This window comes from Ptychodera flava, chromosome 15, assembly GCF_041260155.1.
Source record: "Ptychodera flava strain L36383 chromosome 15, AS_Pfla_20210202, whole genome shotgun sequence".
Classification (NCBI taxonomy): domain Eukaryota; kingdom Metazoa; phylum Hemichordata; class Enteropneusta; family Ptychoderidae; genus Ptychodera; species Ptychodera flava.
The window spans coordinates 37,244,946-37,261,709 of NC_091942.1; the positions used below are offsets into that span (position 1 = coordinate 37,244,946).

General features: G+C 36.8%; 1 protein-coding gene across 2 annotated transcripts; it reads left to right on the plus strand.

The window, feature by feature from the left end:
- Window positions 1–841: 841 nt before the first annotated feature.
- Window positions 842–14,663, plus strand: LOC139152077 (pentatricopeptide repeat-containing protein 1, mitochondrial-like). 2 transcript variants are annotated; one of them, XM_070725165.1, is made up of 9 exons: window positions 842–941; window positions 5,032–5,809; window positions 6,231–6,353; window positions 6,848–6,988; window positions 8,292–8,615; window positions 10,810–11,550; window positions 12,649–12,765; window positions 13,509–13,691; window positions 14,157–14,663. In XM_070725165.1, the coding sequence occupies exons 2-9, from the start codon at window positions 5,231–5,233 to the stop codon at window positions 14,319–14,321; spliced, it is 2,373 nt and encodes a 790-aa protein (XP_070581266.1). In that variant the 5' UTR covers window positions 842–941; window positions 5,032–5,230; the 3' UTR covers window positions 14,322–14,663. The 2 variants fall into 2 exon arrangements, with proteins under 2 accessions (XP_070581266.1, XP_070581267.1); XM_070725166.1 differs by lacking the exons at window positions 842–941; window positions 14,157–14,663 and having other exon boundaries at window positions 5,062–5,809; window positions 12,649–12,770; window positions 13,509–13,669.
- The last annotated feature ends 2,101 nt before the right edge of the window (window positions 14,664–16,764 follow it).

Here is a 16,764-nt window from a genome sequence, read left to right on the forward strand (position 1 = left end):
GTAAGCACTAATGTTCAGCATCAGAATAATTGTTAAATAATATCCTGTAAAAGTACGTTTAGAAATTTCAGCAAAAGTTTCAAAATAACCATTAAACAACCATGGAAGTCATGTTCTGTAGGTACTACAAATGCCATACTTTTTAGGCAGCAAGTTATGACGAACTGAAGGGGTCATTCTCTGAGAAAACTTAGAATGCAAATTTCTTTTGTCATTTCCATTGGAAAAAATCAATATCCTTTTGTTTCAAAAACAGGTGCAACTGGTCTCCCTACTTTCAATCACATTATTCTGTATGGCTGAAGACACAATCAGTGGAAAATTTTACAAAAATGCTATCTCCTCTCTCAATCTTGCATAATTTTCCAAATCATTTAAAATGAGAATTGAGAAGAATGGTGTTCTTAAAAGTACGTTTTCAGAATTTTTACAACTAGTCTATGAATTTGTCTACACATGGGAGACCTGGACTTCTCTGGGGAATCTCTGAGGATACAAATCGCAATGAATTATGGGAAATTTACAGTACTGTGTGCCGGAAGAGAGCCCCAAAGTGCAGTCTGGGCAACCAAGACCACTTATCAAGGTTTTAACATCCCCCCCCCCCCCCCCCCCCCTCCATCCTTGAGGAACTTTGATGAAATAAAGACTTTTACCCCTAGCTGTTTTCGATACTATCAAAAAAATGCATGGAGGTAGCACAGGGGAATTGGAATCGTCTTATTGAGTACACCAATATCGAATTCAGGACACCCCCCTCCCGCCAGTAATTGTATTACGAGCTTCAGATGCCCCTAAGCGTGTCAAAGGTTATGCTCCCAGCGATTCTGACCAATCAGGTAGCGTAATTTAGTTGCCCAGTATCCAAGATGGCGACTTCCATGCGATGCACGTTGTGCGTCGGGCCGGCTCCGACATCAAAGACAACGGGTGTTTATGAGGTAAGCCAGATTGATGCTAGTAGTTTAAGCCTTTTCCAGCTACGTTTCAACTGCAGGCGATGTTCATGGTTGATTAGCGGAATTAAACCGCAGGCGCGTGAAACACAGGCGTGCTGTTTTCTGGGTAGTTTGGATCTATTTTTTACATCCATGGTATAACTTTAGTGTAATTTATGCTACGTTCCGACGTTCTGTTCCGTAGCCTTATAACCAAAGGCCATGGAACGTCGCATAAACTACACTTATACAAACTACCCAGTAAACAGCACGCCTGTGGCGTGAAATGATCAGGTCAGCCACGGGGAGCGTGGGTCATGCAGTTACCTGCACATGTGATTCACTAGATTAAGGCCACATAAAACGAGAGAGTAGACACACTCAGAAATCGCCCGATGTCATTTCCCTCTTCTTGTGAGTGAAAATATTCTCCAAACTTTGCGACACTTGCGTACGCATTGAGTTTGTTTCATGACTTCTTTTCCGTGTCATGCCATGAAGGCGCGAATGTGCTTTTTCTTTATTATCCGATAATATCGCATAAGATGTCTAAGTTAGAGAGTTTCAGGAGCATGAGACTAAAGTGATGTATAATGCATAATATTATCCGATAAAATAGCTGCAAAATTGTAGCTCTACGGTGAGGCGGTCGGTGAGTTTTGGTTTTTGCGACCTCGCTCACCAGTAGAGCTACAATGCCGAAGGCCCTGAAGCATACAAAATAAGCACGCTGCACATGGCACGGCATTTTGATGTAAAATCCCATATATTTACTGCATTTGGTCATACTGATTTATCACTACTGAAGATTAAACACTATACTACACTAACCTGGTCGTGTATGGGGTTTGGTATTTGTTCAAATACGTCGATCGCGTTCCAAAAACATTTCTTGGAGCCGCCATTACCAACTTCCGGTAATGGCGGCTCCTAGAAACACGCTCAATGTTTATTGAACGCGATCGACGTGTCTGTGCTAATACCAAACCCCATAAACGACAAGGTTAGTTTAGTATAGTGTTTAGTCTTCAGTACTGATAAATCGGTACGACCAAATGCAGTAAATATGTGGGATTTTACATCAAAATGCCGCACCATGTGTGGCGCACGTATTTTGTATGCTACAGGGCCTTCGGCATTGTAGCTCTACTGGTGAGCGAGGTCGCAAAAACCAAAACTCACCGACCGCCTCACCGTAGAGCTACAATTTTGCAGCTACCAATAAAACAGTGTTTTATCAGTTTTCGCACTCATGTCTTATATTCGACTTTAACTTAGATGTTAAATGATATTATCGATGTTATCCCCACTCATCTAATATTAGATTCTAACTTGGATGTTAGAGCCTAGTATTAGACGACTGAGGTATTGGCTGATGTCCGACATTGTCTTTTATTGGATATTACAGGATAAAAATCATAATATTGTCCAACATCTAAGTTAGAGTCTAATATTAGACAGGTTGGGAAGTGGCTGATGTCTGACATTGTGTTTTATCAGATGTTATTGGATAAAATCGATAAATATCCTCTAACTTTTAATTCAGGGTCAAATATTAGAAGTGTCGGGAAATGGACGATGCCCAACATGCAGTTTTAACGGTCATTGTAAATGTCTTAAATCAAAGACACACAAGTGAAAGTAGTCAACTTGTTCTGAGATCAGGCTTACACTATTTCTGCCATATCTATGTACACACATTCAACAAAAATCATAGAAGATCTTGTTTTATGCCAAATAAGCTTATTTTAATACTTACAATAATGCGAAACTTACAGAAAAGTTAAAATCAATGTTAATTTGCAAATATTAAATAAATCTTAATTCATGACAGTACTTGGCAATCAGATGTGGAGCTTTTCCTTCTTCTCCGTTTCATTCACAGACTAGTAAAAGCCGCTATTTTCTACTGCGTTGATTCATGAATATTAACTTGACAATCCTTTAAGTAACATGTTGACACAAAACCTACTGAAACTCTTATTTACAACAGTACTTGACAGCAAAATATGAAGTGTTTTCTTGTTCTTTATGTTTTTAACATACCGTACAGGTAAAATTACCGTACTACATCATAACATGAGATTCAATCGACTCAGCTCCTTTTCGATTCTTCGGTTTCAGCATTTTGGATATTGAACACTTCCCAACCCTTCTAATATTAGACTCTAACTTAGATGTTAGACAATATTATCAATTTTATCAGATATTATCCGATAAAACAGCATGTCGGGCATCAGCTACTTCCCCACTTGTCTAATATTAGACTCTAACTTAGATGTTAGACAATATTATCAATTTTATCAGATATTATCCGATAAAACAGCATGTCGGGCATCAGCTACTTCCCCACTTGTCTAATATTAGACTCTAACTTAGATGTTAGATGATTTTATTGATTTTATCTGATAAAACAACATGTCAGGTATAGGCCACTTCCCAACCTTCTAATATTAGACTCTAACTCAGATGTTAGACGATATTATCAATTTTATCCGATATTATCCAATAACAGAGCGTGTCGGGCATCGGCCACTTACCCACTTGTCTTACATGAGACTCTAATTTAGAGAACTTAGATAATGTTATTCCATAATGCCTAAAGTGCCAATGTTGCAGTATCCTTGGCTGTTCAGTGTACGTGATCACAAAGTCCTGTAAGTGGAACCACGTCGTTAGCATGCAATCAATCAGGAACGTTGGTGTTGATTACATCATAGCACACCACCCAAACAGGCTCTCGGCTTGCCTCATTTATAAATATAACAATTTCAAGACCCTGAATGTGCCAAGCCCATGTGATGGTCATAGCTGCCTGGAGTTGCCAGCATAGTATACATAGAGAGAAGCTCCTCTGGATGTATACTACACTGGCAACTCCAGGTAGCTGTGGTGACGGTCATACTACCACAAATTCAGTGATTTTAGTAGCTTTCCCAGAACATGGAGATACAAAATGTATGTATGTTTGTTTGTAGTTAACTGCAGCACTGCAGTACATGTAACTGCATTGATGTGCTGTGTAAATTCTGGTAGCTGCAATTGGTGTAGCTGCAGTACCATACATCAAGGTTTTACCAGGGATTTTTGTGCTTGATGGCAAACCTCAGACTCCAAAAAACGTCTGGTAAAACCTTGAAGTATGGTGTTCCATTCTCAGCTATGGTTGCCAGACACTTCGCACCAAAACCAAGTCACACCACACCAGTTCATCATACACCATTTCACAGCAAACGACCTAAACACCTTATATGCTTATACCAAAAACCTCTTTGCCACAAGAGTCACACATTTCATCCTAAAACCATTTCGCTCCCAAACAACACCACTTCGATCCCTGAACTGTCACCAAGTGGTAACCTTGAAAATAACCTATGAATATACCCACAAAGATTTCTTTATACCTATCTATCCCATGACCAAAGTCTTGAGAGTAAATGCATTTCAAGAAACTGACTTACATGTAGTGCAATTTTGCCCAAGGCCCCAGTCGGAGCTTCTACTAGCTATCAGACATGTAAAGAAATGAACATGTAAGGACGCAGCTGCATCTTCATAGTGGGTCACTTTCACTATACTCCTTGGGCTATTATTGTACATGTGAATGTGGGTTTGACAGCTCATTTGCATCATTCTTTTTTCTAATTCTACCATATTATGGTTTTTAGGAGAATGAAAGGTTACACAAATGCATCCACCTTACATGGTAAACGTATAACACTGTGAGCCATAGTGGTATTGAAACAGCTGCTTCATGGGGCAAAGTGGTTTTTGTACGAGGTGGTACTTAAGGCAAAATGGCATGGGACAAGGTAGAACTTAGAACAAGGTGTTTTTAGTACAATATGGTTTTGGAACAAGTGTGTGGACCCCACAGCTACAACATAGGTAGCCCTTTGCAGTTCAAGCCCGGTCAGCTGGTTTGTATGAGGGCCTTGTGGTCATGACCCCCCTCAAAAAACAGGAAAACCAGATGAAAGTTAACTAATATAATAATGAAACTACAATAAAATCATTTTTGATTTTCTGCCAGTCTTGTACCTCTTTGAGCCAATTGAAAAGGTTATCATCAAGGAATCTGTTCTATTTTCAGCACTTGAAACCATACCTACACAGATCTAGCTTTACATCTGTGCTGGCACAAGATCAAGACTTTGAAGCTCATGTTTGGCAAGTGTGTTTCTGAAACTCTGTCCCATTACCAGAAGCAAACATCAACTGACATGCCTATGTTCCACTAATTAGTCTGAATATTAGCAACAACCACCATCCATCTTTGCAGTTGTCCAGAAATGGCTTTCCTACTGACACACAGCGCATTAAAAGCTTATCAGAACTTCTACATGAAGAATGCTAGGATTTCAATTGCTTTATTAAAGAAGTGGAGAACTGGTTATTGTTCCTCTCAGAAGTTTGTTTATGCAAGTCAACCATGGCTTGATGAACACGGTAACACTGTGTCTCCTCAAAGGAAACTCCATAGCAGCACTGTCAATCATTCTGATTTCAAAGACATTTCACCCAAGGAAAGTGACATTATACAATCTTCAAAAAGACGCAGGAATAAATTACTGAATCAAATGGATCTTAATCACATGCTTAACAATAATGATAGTGAAAATATTGAAATGGACAGAGAGACATACGATAAAGAAATATCTAAAAGTCACAGACAGGCGTACCTCAGTAGAAGATTTACAAATAGATCTTTACGTGATATCAAAGGAGAAGAATTTGAACGTAAGACATTTACTGAAGAAAGTGAGGATTCACCCCATCAAGATAAAGATAAAGATGAAAGTCCAGTCATCGCAGCTGTTGATGATTCTGATGTATTTGGAACATTGACAGATGAATATAGGAATAGAAGAGTGAGTAAATCGCTATGATCATGACATATTCAGAGGTCCAAAATAACTCCAGCACTGTTCTGTATAATAATTTGAAATACAGTATGTATTTAAGAAAGTATACCATAACATTACCTTTTGAAAAATTATTCTTACAGATGTACAAATGATTACAGGAATGTTGTACTGTAAACTTTCATCTAAAATTATTGATTCCTGGAAAAATCAACAAAATATATGTTATATCAAATCTCAAAATATCACTGTCTCACATTGAAATTTTGTGTCATTAAACTATTCCATATTGTAATCATTTAAGTTTGTAGGCTAAGCTCGTTGATTCCTTCAAGAACTGTGCATGAAATTTATCAGTTTGTGAAAATGTATATTTTTACAGCAACTTGCATTGTCATGTTATCTCATTTGCTACATTTTTTTCAAGTATGAGGGAGATGATCTGCTTATCCTTGAAGAAGAGGATAAAGAATTAATACTGCCTAGAGGGCGCCGTCACACCCCGATATGGTATGGTAACCAAATGAAGAAACTTGTGAAACATAGGAAAGTAAGTCATCTAGCAAATCAAACATTTGAAAAACAGTGAAATAAGTAAATTCTGAGATTCTAAATGTAGCTTCAATTAGTATAATGTATATTTTAAAAGCACATCCATATTAAGTACCACATTTGCACTGTTTTTCTGAAGAAAGCTTCACTTTTTCTGTGTAAAGATGTATTTACAAATATTTGTTGTTGCATTGTTCTGTTTATTTTTGAAAAAAAAAATGTTCTGCTGAAAGGAAACATTGCCTGCATTTCTTTGTTAAGGTCAGACTTTGTTGAAGTCATATCAGTGCAACAATGTATAGTTCAGTGACATTTAGAAATGTACTTTGAGAAATGAAAGCTGTAATCACCAATGGGTAACTTGAGTATTTCATCAATTGACATTTTTGTGAAGTCATTTTACAAATTATTCCACAAACATATTTAATACCACTCTTCTTCTTATCATTCTTGTCTCATAATACTTATCATGTTTTCATATACTATCTAAAGCTGAAGGAGGCCATTGAGATGTTGGAAACACGAATGTTGACTGAAGATCGAGTTCATCCCACAGAGTACAATTACAATGTTCTTATTGGTGCATGTGGTAGAGCTGGATACACCAAGAAAGCCTTCAAGCTTTACAATGATGTAAGTAATTGGATATTTGTGATCAGCTCATCAAATTCATTCACTTTTCTTGAAGTAAATGCAAGTTATATGAAAATTCAGCACATTTTAACTTTTTTTTTGTTACCTAGATCTGTTTTGTTTACTCTGCTGTAGCAGCTTGTGTATCATAATACACATGAGAGGTACTGGTAGTAAATCCAGTTGTACAATGTCAGAGATGACTCATATTTGCAAACAAGTAAATTTGCAGCTTGACTGATCTGATGGGCCAGTGAATGCTGATGAACTCATATAGTAAAGAATGAAAGCAATAATGAATGAATGAATGAATTTAAGGGGGGCGCTGAACCCAACCCAGCGTATTTTGCTCGAAATCACTTTTTTGCAAGTATTCATTCAATTTTAAAAAATTGTCAACCCAAGATTAAAATATTGGTTGGGTTCACCTTTTAGCTTGTCAAGCAGTCGTAAGTTGCGTGATAAAGAAGTGTTAATTTATGCAAATGTATGCAAATCACCCGATTTCCTGGCTTCTTTTTCCTCCCAATTTCAAAATTTCCAAAGAATTTAACTCCACTCTGGCTGGGTCAAATTTTCTGAAATTTTCACATTATGTTCTTTAATTGCTATATAACAAAACAACTATTTTGTTTAGCAATAAAATTCTATCATTTTTAATTTTGCTAATCATGATTTTACCGTAATCACTTTTTGAGTGTCAGTCTTTCAACCCTTGCCATTTTAGAATGAGGATAGATAATGCAAAATAAAATAGTCGTTTTTTTCTACATATACTCTTCTTTCAAGTTAAATATTACATTTCAGAAAATAACGTCAAGTTTTTGACTTAAATTAATTTTTATCATTAATACCAAAATTGAGGGTTTAATACTAAAACTTTAGAGTCTCCGCTTTTTGAAAATATATACATGTACTAATATGAGAGGGTTTCCTTGTCATCTTTGATGAGAAATATTGCTTTGTTAAAAAACTGCGTTGGCAACATGCAGCTCCACCTTAATCTGCACTTGAGTGTAAATGCTTGTATGTAGTTTCACTTGTTGCAAGAACTCTGGTTGATAGCTAAGAGTAAAACACCACTGTGAAATGATTTACCCAAACCAAGAATAGCATACTGGTATCATAGTAGTACATACACGATGGATCTATGGAAGATTAACGGGAACAATCATGTATTGGTACATGCACATCACACTCAAAAACATACCTGCTATGGTACACTGAGAGTAGAAATGAAAGTACCCATAAACTTCTTAAGATCGTCATGACACTTTACACGGACTGTATAATTGATCCACAGATGAAAAGAAGAGGATTAAGTCCATCTGATGTGACTTACACAGCTCTAATCAATGCCTGTGCACAGTCTCCGTGGCCAAAGACAGATGGATTGTCAAGACTGAATAAACTAAGAGCACTGCTTGATGCTAAGTCTGTTAAACTGAATGCAATCAGCTATCGATCATTGATTAAAGCATATGCTAAATGTGGTGATATTTTGTCAGCTTTCCAAACATTTGATGAAATGATTTTTGCCAAGCATCCAGCAGTGACTGATAGTTTCAATGCGCTGTTGATGGCTTGCATCGAGGAGAAGGATTCTGGATTCAGGATGGCATTACAGGTAAGCTTTAACTCTCAGTTAAAACTCTATATCATTTGTAGTAGTTACACATTGTTTATATCAGGATGGTGTTATTGGCATAACAATAATACATAGCTTCAAACTGAGAGTCAAGGTATTAAAACTGTGTCTCATATTCTTTGTATGGCACCTTCAAACATTATTTACATATCTCACTAATAAAAAGATAGCTTTCATCTAAAACCTAAATTTTGCTTCCAAGTAGTACCCTTGTTGCTGTCCATTATTTTAGATCAACAAATCATATCTTTTATAATTTTGATCAAAGGATCAATGTGATGCATTAATCTACATTGAAATTTCTGTGATATGATAATGAATTTGATTTTCGCTTATGTTGACCTGCTTTTGTTATAAAGAGAGACATCTACTTGAAACACATATTGCCTGAGCTTAGTTTTATCAACAGGGTAGATATGGATGACTTAATACAGAGACATTTTTGGTCTGAACATACCACTTTGTACAAGCATTTAGCAGTTTAGTTTCAGAATCTCTTTCACTTCTCTGTAAGTGCCAGTGTTTAAAGGGACAAAGTCGCCCATTTTTTCATGAATTTTGTTTGATACGAGATACTATTTGTTTGATACGAGATACTATTTGTTTGACATGCTGAAAGTAAATGAATGGGTGACCATGCATATATTTGACCCCGGTTTTAGACAAATTAAATGAAACCATTGCGAAAATGAATTAATGGTCATGACCATTAATTCGTTATCACGTTGGTTTCATGACTCACGTCTAAAACCAGTGTCGAATATATGCATGGTCACCCATTTATTCAATATCTTTCAACATGTCAAACAAATAGTATCTCGTATCAAACAAATTCATGAAAAATGGGCGACTTTGTCCCTTTAACTTCTCTTGTCACAATAGTAGTGAAAATTTTAATACGATTGGCAGCTGAATTGATGTTGATCAACACTGAAGTCTCTGTTTGTTTATTAATAGCTGTAGACATTGAGTAATCTTCTTTCAGTCCAACATCACTTAGAGTGTAAGCACATGCAGACTTTCCTGAACAATAGACTAAAAAGGTCAGCCAACATTGATTTCATTGCTGTGTGTTTATTTCAGTGTTTATATACATCATTTGGCTGACAAAGGTTATACCTAAATGTCTTTTTCTGATCATTGCAATTGTTGGAGAGGTCAGTCTTCACCAACAAATCACGATGACAAAGCCTTAAAGTGGCACTCCCACTTGGTAACATTTTTAAAGCACATTTTTTTAATGCCAACGGTCGATATTTGACGTGGCGGCGGCCGCGCCTGGATCACGAGATATCGATAAAAACATGTCCTCAAAAAAAGTAAAAGTTTGAATTCCGGTGGCCCACCTAAATTCAGCTTCCGAACATCGAACGTTCGGCACTGGGGCCATTGTCAACTAAGCTATGGAGTACAAGTCTACGCTTACGCTGCTGTACGCCACAGTACCACTGGCGTCGGTGATCGGTCATGCCCTGTGGGAGAAAGCTGAGTCTTACTGACTTGGCGTAAAAACGAAAAACAATTTTTGCTGATTCCACCAGAATTCGCATAGGTGACTAGCACAGTTACGTGCGGTTGATACATAGCGGCCGCCGCGTGGTATGCATAGACGCATACCACGCGCGCGGCGTACTGTGTGGCAGACGACAAATGTAGTCACCGGAGGCCGCTAATATTTGACATGTTAAAACTGATGTTTATGTGGTATCGGTAAAAAATATAGTACAACTGATTTAGAATAATGAAAACGACAAAACTAAGGAGAAGTTTTACAAAACTTACCTGAGGTAATGGCATAATGCTGTATATAAAGTCTTTGCAGTGGGAAGTAAATTAATTGCATCGTTCGAACTTATTGTAGACTCCCTAGAATATCGTCAATCAGCACAACAACAAACTTTGGGGGACTTCGGGTCAAAATCAGAAACGATCCTAAAACTTCGGGATATGAAAAATACGCTCAGGAAATGACATGTTTTTATACGATATCTCGCGATCGGTGCTCAGTCGCCACGTCAAATATCGACCGTTGGCATTAAAAAATGTGTTTTAAAAATGTTACAAGTGGGAGTGCCTCTTTAATAGTACTTAGGTGCATAAACTTTGTTTTACCTTTACATTGTTTCAAATGCAATCATTTACTGACTTGAATAAGTTTATATTGTTTGTATAGGTCTGGCAGCAGATGCATGCAAGGAGTATTAAGCCTGCCACACAGACATACAACCTGCTACTCAGAGCAGTGAGGGATTGTGGGATAGGGGATGTGGAAACTGCCAACCATCTTCTGCTACGAAGTAGAGGACAGATGTATACAAAGAAAAAGAAGAAAGTAAATATGATTTCTTCTGGAATTACTGATGACAGAACTTTAGATATAGCTGATGATGTTCAGAAGAACATAGAGCAAAAGGAAGATGTGTCTACATTGAAAACAATGGACATCAGTGATGATGGAGATAGAGCAAATCAAAATGACCTGGAAGAGCCAAACTGGTGGAAACAAAACAGTAAAGAAAATGACAGTCTGGTTGCTATGGATAGCCAAGATGACAGATTAAAGGACAGTGGTTCAGGATATTTAACTGGAATTGGCATTCCATCTGGACTTCCAAATTTACTTGATAATTCTCCAGTCATTGCAAATGTTGAAAGTTTAGGTGATTGCAGCAGTCCAGAAGCCAGGCTTGCATTAATTGGCGGTGTACATGGAGTCTTGGCAAAGATGAAACATCACAATGCAAAGCCTGATATCAAGACTTGCACTCTGTTCCTGGATAGTGTTCCCATGACAGCGAAAGCAGAGAAGGAGCTCATGGTTGCCATGGCTACAGCAGGAATACAACCTGATGTTGATTTTTGTAATGCAATCATCAGAAGGAGAACAAAAAGGAATGATCTAAATGGTGCAAAGGTGAACAATATCTGTAAATTTCAAGTATTGCTTCTTCATGCCAAACAACATTTTTGTGTTCTGTGGTTCAAGTGAGGAATTCACGAACTTTGTGTCAAAATTATAAGTTTCTGGCATCAAAAGGAGACTCATTTTTGTGTCATACTCACTGACAAAGGAATTCACACAGTTGTAGCTTATCAAGGTGGCTAGAGAATTACTGATTTTTGTATCCTGCAACATCTTTATTTTGTTTGAAATCCCTTCATTACACTGCTAGCTATAACAATGCAGAAATCTGGCCAAATGGCAGTAATTTATCTCATAACTACAAATGTCCTTGCAAATACCGGTATCTAAAAGTGATGAGCAGGTCGTCCATGACTTAAAATCTCCTTACTTTGGTGCATAGTATTCTGGAGATGACAATTGCAATTGTGGACACTTAAGCAATAAAGTATAGGCAGTGATGGTATACACTCGATTTTGACCAGTTCATGACACATATACACAAGCAATAGCAAGTGCAAATATGGAGTGAATCGGTCAAAATCGACTGTTATACCTGTTGCTGAGGTGGTTTATTGCTCTCATATTATAACAGTATATTGAAATTCTGGCGTGAAATGTCAAACAAGGAATGTTTCTCTAGCTGAGAGCTCATACATATTCCAAACTGTGCTAAATTGCGAATATAGACAGTTATTTTCATGTCTCGGCCAATCAGATCACTCTGTTTGTACTGTCAATATACTGGTATCAATACATATTGCCCATGGTATTTGCCTGTACCAGAAGAAATTTTGAAAATTTTTGTCAGTTTTACACCTGTGTTTATTGCTGCAGCATGTGATGTGAGCCCTCGATGTTGCTTCCATCATGTCATTAGTGGTAAAACTATCATTTTCATCATTCTTAAATGAGCAATTTCTAAAAATTTGTAGGAAAATTTGCTCCGTAATTATATTATTTGTGTGGACTGAAAATCAAAAGAATTGTGGTTTAAACTTGTATGATTCCTCAATGTACCAGTATGTACACCATCAGTGACATCATTAATTTCTTGATCTGTATCCGACTGTTCTTTCCTTTGATTACTTTAATTATTTTTGTTGCCAGGATATTCTTTCGGTGATTCATAAAAGTGCATTGTATCCAAATTTGAGGACTTTTGTCAACTTGGCATGTGCTTGCTTCAAACAGGAAGATGGACTCAAGTTGCTGAAAGATGTCAAGGTGAGGTAATGCAACACATCTCTAAATCCACTCAGTGCCATCAGTGCACATTTCATCATCAAGAATTTATGAATAACTCTTCTCAGTTCTGCACTACCTGCATCATTTTGACCTTTCTATATTGTGTGTAAACAGGCGACACAATGAATTGAAAACCTGTATTTCAGAGAGCTGCAATGCCGTATCAGATAATCCCTGTGTGTTTGACAGATGAGTTAACCAAGATCAGTGATATAGCCATAGTACATTGACTCTTCAGCACAAAGTCATTCTCTATCCCTCTGTAGTATACTGTATTTGGTGTTCATGGTGAGCAAGTCCACTAAGCCCAAACTTAGATTTTATGGCTTTGCTTGTAATTTGTGGCTTCTACTGGCCCAAGAACAAGTGAATCATTGAGCTAGTAACTAAAACATGAGTTATTAATGGGATAGTAATTTTTTTTTGCTACAAGCATGTTTGCTAGTGGATCTGAAAATGATTTGTTCACCCCATGGTGTCAATATTTTACCAAATCCCTCCATCACATTTTATATCCAAGGTTTTACTCTGGTACACTGGACAGATTAAGTTCATACAACAGTCCATGTTGGAGGGACCATGCTCATACTGCAATCCATGATAGACGGACCGTGCCCATACTCAATACACATGTACTCTGTAACTGTGCTTTCATTGTAATAGTTCATTGCAGTTGAACTAGTGACACAGTAGAAGTTATGTATGTCTCTCCCTCATTGCAGGCAACTGGTTTAAGTCCAAATCTGCCATTGTATGGAGCATTGATCACTGCAGCACGAAGGAAAAAGGAGTATGGATACTTGATAGAGATTATGAAAATTATGAAAGCTGATGGAGTCCAGCCAAACGAAATTATTCTTAATCAATTAGAGCTTGCTGCAGCTTTCACCACCAATATTGCCAAGGTATTACATGTGCTATATTTGTTATGATGTTAGCATCAGGAAACCCCCTAATTATGATATGATATGCTTTACCGGTAATTGTTTACTTGCTCAATTCCATATCCTATGTCACTGCAAATTTATGAAATTGACATTAATTAGGTTTGTGTAATTGCTTTCCATTTCCATGCCTGACGGTTAGACTCCACAAATGACATGATGTGTTAACAGATTCTATCCAGCTGGTGGGACTACTGGTATCTCACAATTATGTGAGCAAGATGTTTGCTGCAAGTATATCATGGTGTAATTCTCCGCATCAATTCTGTAATTGAATCCCTAATAACATTTTCATGGTGTATTGTATCCTCCCATTTCCTATCTTTTAATTACGCATAATGCCCCTCATTTCATGTTTACAGGTGTACAGAGATATGTTGGAAACTCATTTTAACAAAATGCTTGGTCTTTATCTTTATTTCAAAGGGATTCAACAAGAAATTGGACCCCAAAATGGCCAAAATACAAGGTTTCCGCGGTTACTATACTGTATGGTTGAAAGAGATGAAGATTGATATTGAAGAGCATCCATGGATAAAGTTTGGATTAAAAACACATGAACAAGAAGATAGCCATGAAATAAATCAATGAGGTGATAATTATTGCCATGTTACCATGGTCACATCTCTTCATTGTAACTTGATGCTGCAGTACCTGTCCAAATATGGTGTGGTAACATTTGGTATGAAATACAACAGACAACTCCATGCATACTTCATGAACTCAAAAGTGTCAATCATCAACATAGACTTTTTTCAGCCTCCAATACACCTCATCACATCAGAGTGGCATTGTTTCTTGCATTTGAACACCCTCTATGGTATTTTTGTACCCTCTATGGTATTTTTGTGTATGTACTTTTCAGGTCTGTAAATGTAATATGGTGAAGCTGATCATAATTAATGAATAAAGTTTTGACAGCAATGCAGTTAACTTTGACATGTTTGACAATTTTTATTATATCATACCAGTACATTGATAGCACAAATACAGTGATCTAATTGGTCGAGATGTGAAAAGAACCGTGGTATATTGGCAATATACCATGGCTGGCATACACGCAAGCTCTCGGCTTGACCAAAAATATGTTTTTGACGTTCCACGCCAGAATTTCAATATACTGCTATGATATAATAGCAATAAATCTCACCCAGCGACGATATACCACTCGATTTTGACCAGTTCACTTCGTATACATACTTGCTATCGCTCGTGCACATATGTCATGAACTGGTCAAAATCTCATGGTATATCGTCGCTGGGTGGGCTTTATTGCTTAAATATCACATGTCTAGACAATTTGCTTTGATTCATTTCAGTTGTTGAAATCAAATACATGTATATAGTACAGAAATGCTGTCTGTTTTGAGTCAAGCAGTGGATTATCTGGAGTCATGAGAATAGTATTGATGGGTATATAACAGACTGCATCATGGGATACTTTCAATCATACAGATGTGCTGATGTATGATCAGAAATCCCAATTTCATTTCTTGAAAAGATCTGTTGTGGTAAATGACAATCAACTCATAAAAACTATTCATGTGAAAAATTTACTAGTATATGTGACCCTTTGGATATAATATCACACTTCTTGATTTTTTAAGAAAATGTATTTAAAAAACAGCTGTTGTGAGAAGCTAGACCAGTAGTAAGGTACAAATGGCTTGTCAAAACTTGTAACAATTTGTATGAGATACTGCTATGGGCTACAGTGCTAGTACTAATGGAGAGCTGCACATACAAATCCAGGCACCACAAAGATTTCAGGTAGAGATTTTATTACAAGTTCAACAAAAGTGTACATGCTGAAGTTGTTTTCCAATAATCTTAAAAGAATATTCTACGTGTCAACCTGTTAAATATCAGTGAGTTGAGTCCAATGTGACATGCATTAGACTGAGCTTCCTGAAAATATGCCAACTCATTACTGAAAATTTAAACTATCTCCACAATTTCTTACACAAACTTAAAAAGAGGTGAGAAATCACAGGTGTTTGTGATATTTTGACAACACTGTGATGCAGTACCAATAATGTACTAATATTCTGCCATTGAAATATTTTTCTATTTCTGTGATGGATTCACATGATGATAGCATTGCAATCAACGATCATGTTTTGCATGCACTACGTGACTATTCTGATACAATGTTAAAGAGTCCACAGAGAATAAAATAACCAATCACTGTGTTGAAACTTCAGCCTTTATTTCCAGGTTATTGCAGATCATGTGAAATCTTGTTATTCTCACGGCCACAACTATCAACTTTACACTTAAACTCGGCAAGTTGACATTAAGACAGTAAAAAAAAGGCACAGTCTGTGATTTTCTCATATCATTATTTAGTTTGAAATTAATCCAATAACTATATAATAAGGCCATTATTGGCATAAACAATTGTAATCAATATCATTTAAAGTAATTTACGGTACAACACAATTCTGTGATGTTACAAATATGTGTCCAGCACAATAAGAAAAGGGCAAAACTTGTCAAGTCAGATCTTGTCACCATAGGATTTACAATAGAAATTCATGATTAACATGTTGATGTTACACATATCAAATTCATAATCAAAATGCATTCCCATGACCCGCATAGGAACAAAAAGAAAATCAAAGTCAAAATGTTTGGCATAAAATTGACAAACTCACAATAAGGATTAAATAATATGGCACTGCAATTATCACACTCACTCACTAACTAGACAATCCTGGATTAATTATTGGTATGTGTCTGAAATTGTAGATCAGATTATTTGCTGTGTACACACAATTGTCATTTTGAGTACTTTACATAATACAATGGGAGATGTTACTGAGGTAGGGTGCTGTACAAATCACTTGTAGATATGACATAATCAACATAGCTATTCCACACTTGTGAAATAATTCTGCCTCTGAATAATATCTGATAGGAAAACAAGGTCCATACATTCAAAGTCACTTATTCAAGGACTGCAGGAGCTAATGGACCTTTGCATAACACGGTTTTGTTACCTTAGTTTTATGAACTGTTTCTGAAGATACCC

Bases quoted from the DNA above. Each gene is read 5' to 3' on its own strand.
- LOC139152077 (XM_070725165.1), top strand. From the start codon at position 5,231: ATGGCTTTCCTACTGACACACAGCGCATTAAAAGCTTATCAGAACTTC. The intron at 6,989-8,291 runs GTAAGTAATTGG...ATTGATCCACAG, and splicing joins CCTTCAAGCTTTACAATGAT to ATGAAAAGAAGAGGATTAAG. The intron at 12,766-13,508 runs GTGAGGTAATGC...CCCTCATTGCAG, and splicing joins AGTTGCTGAAAGATGTCAAG to GCAACTGGTTTAAGTCCAAA.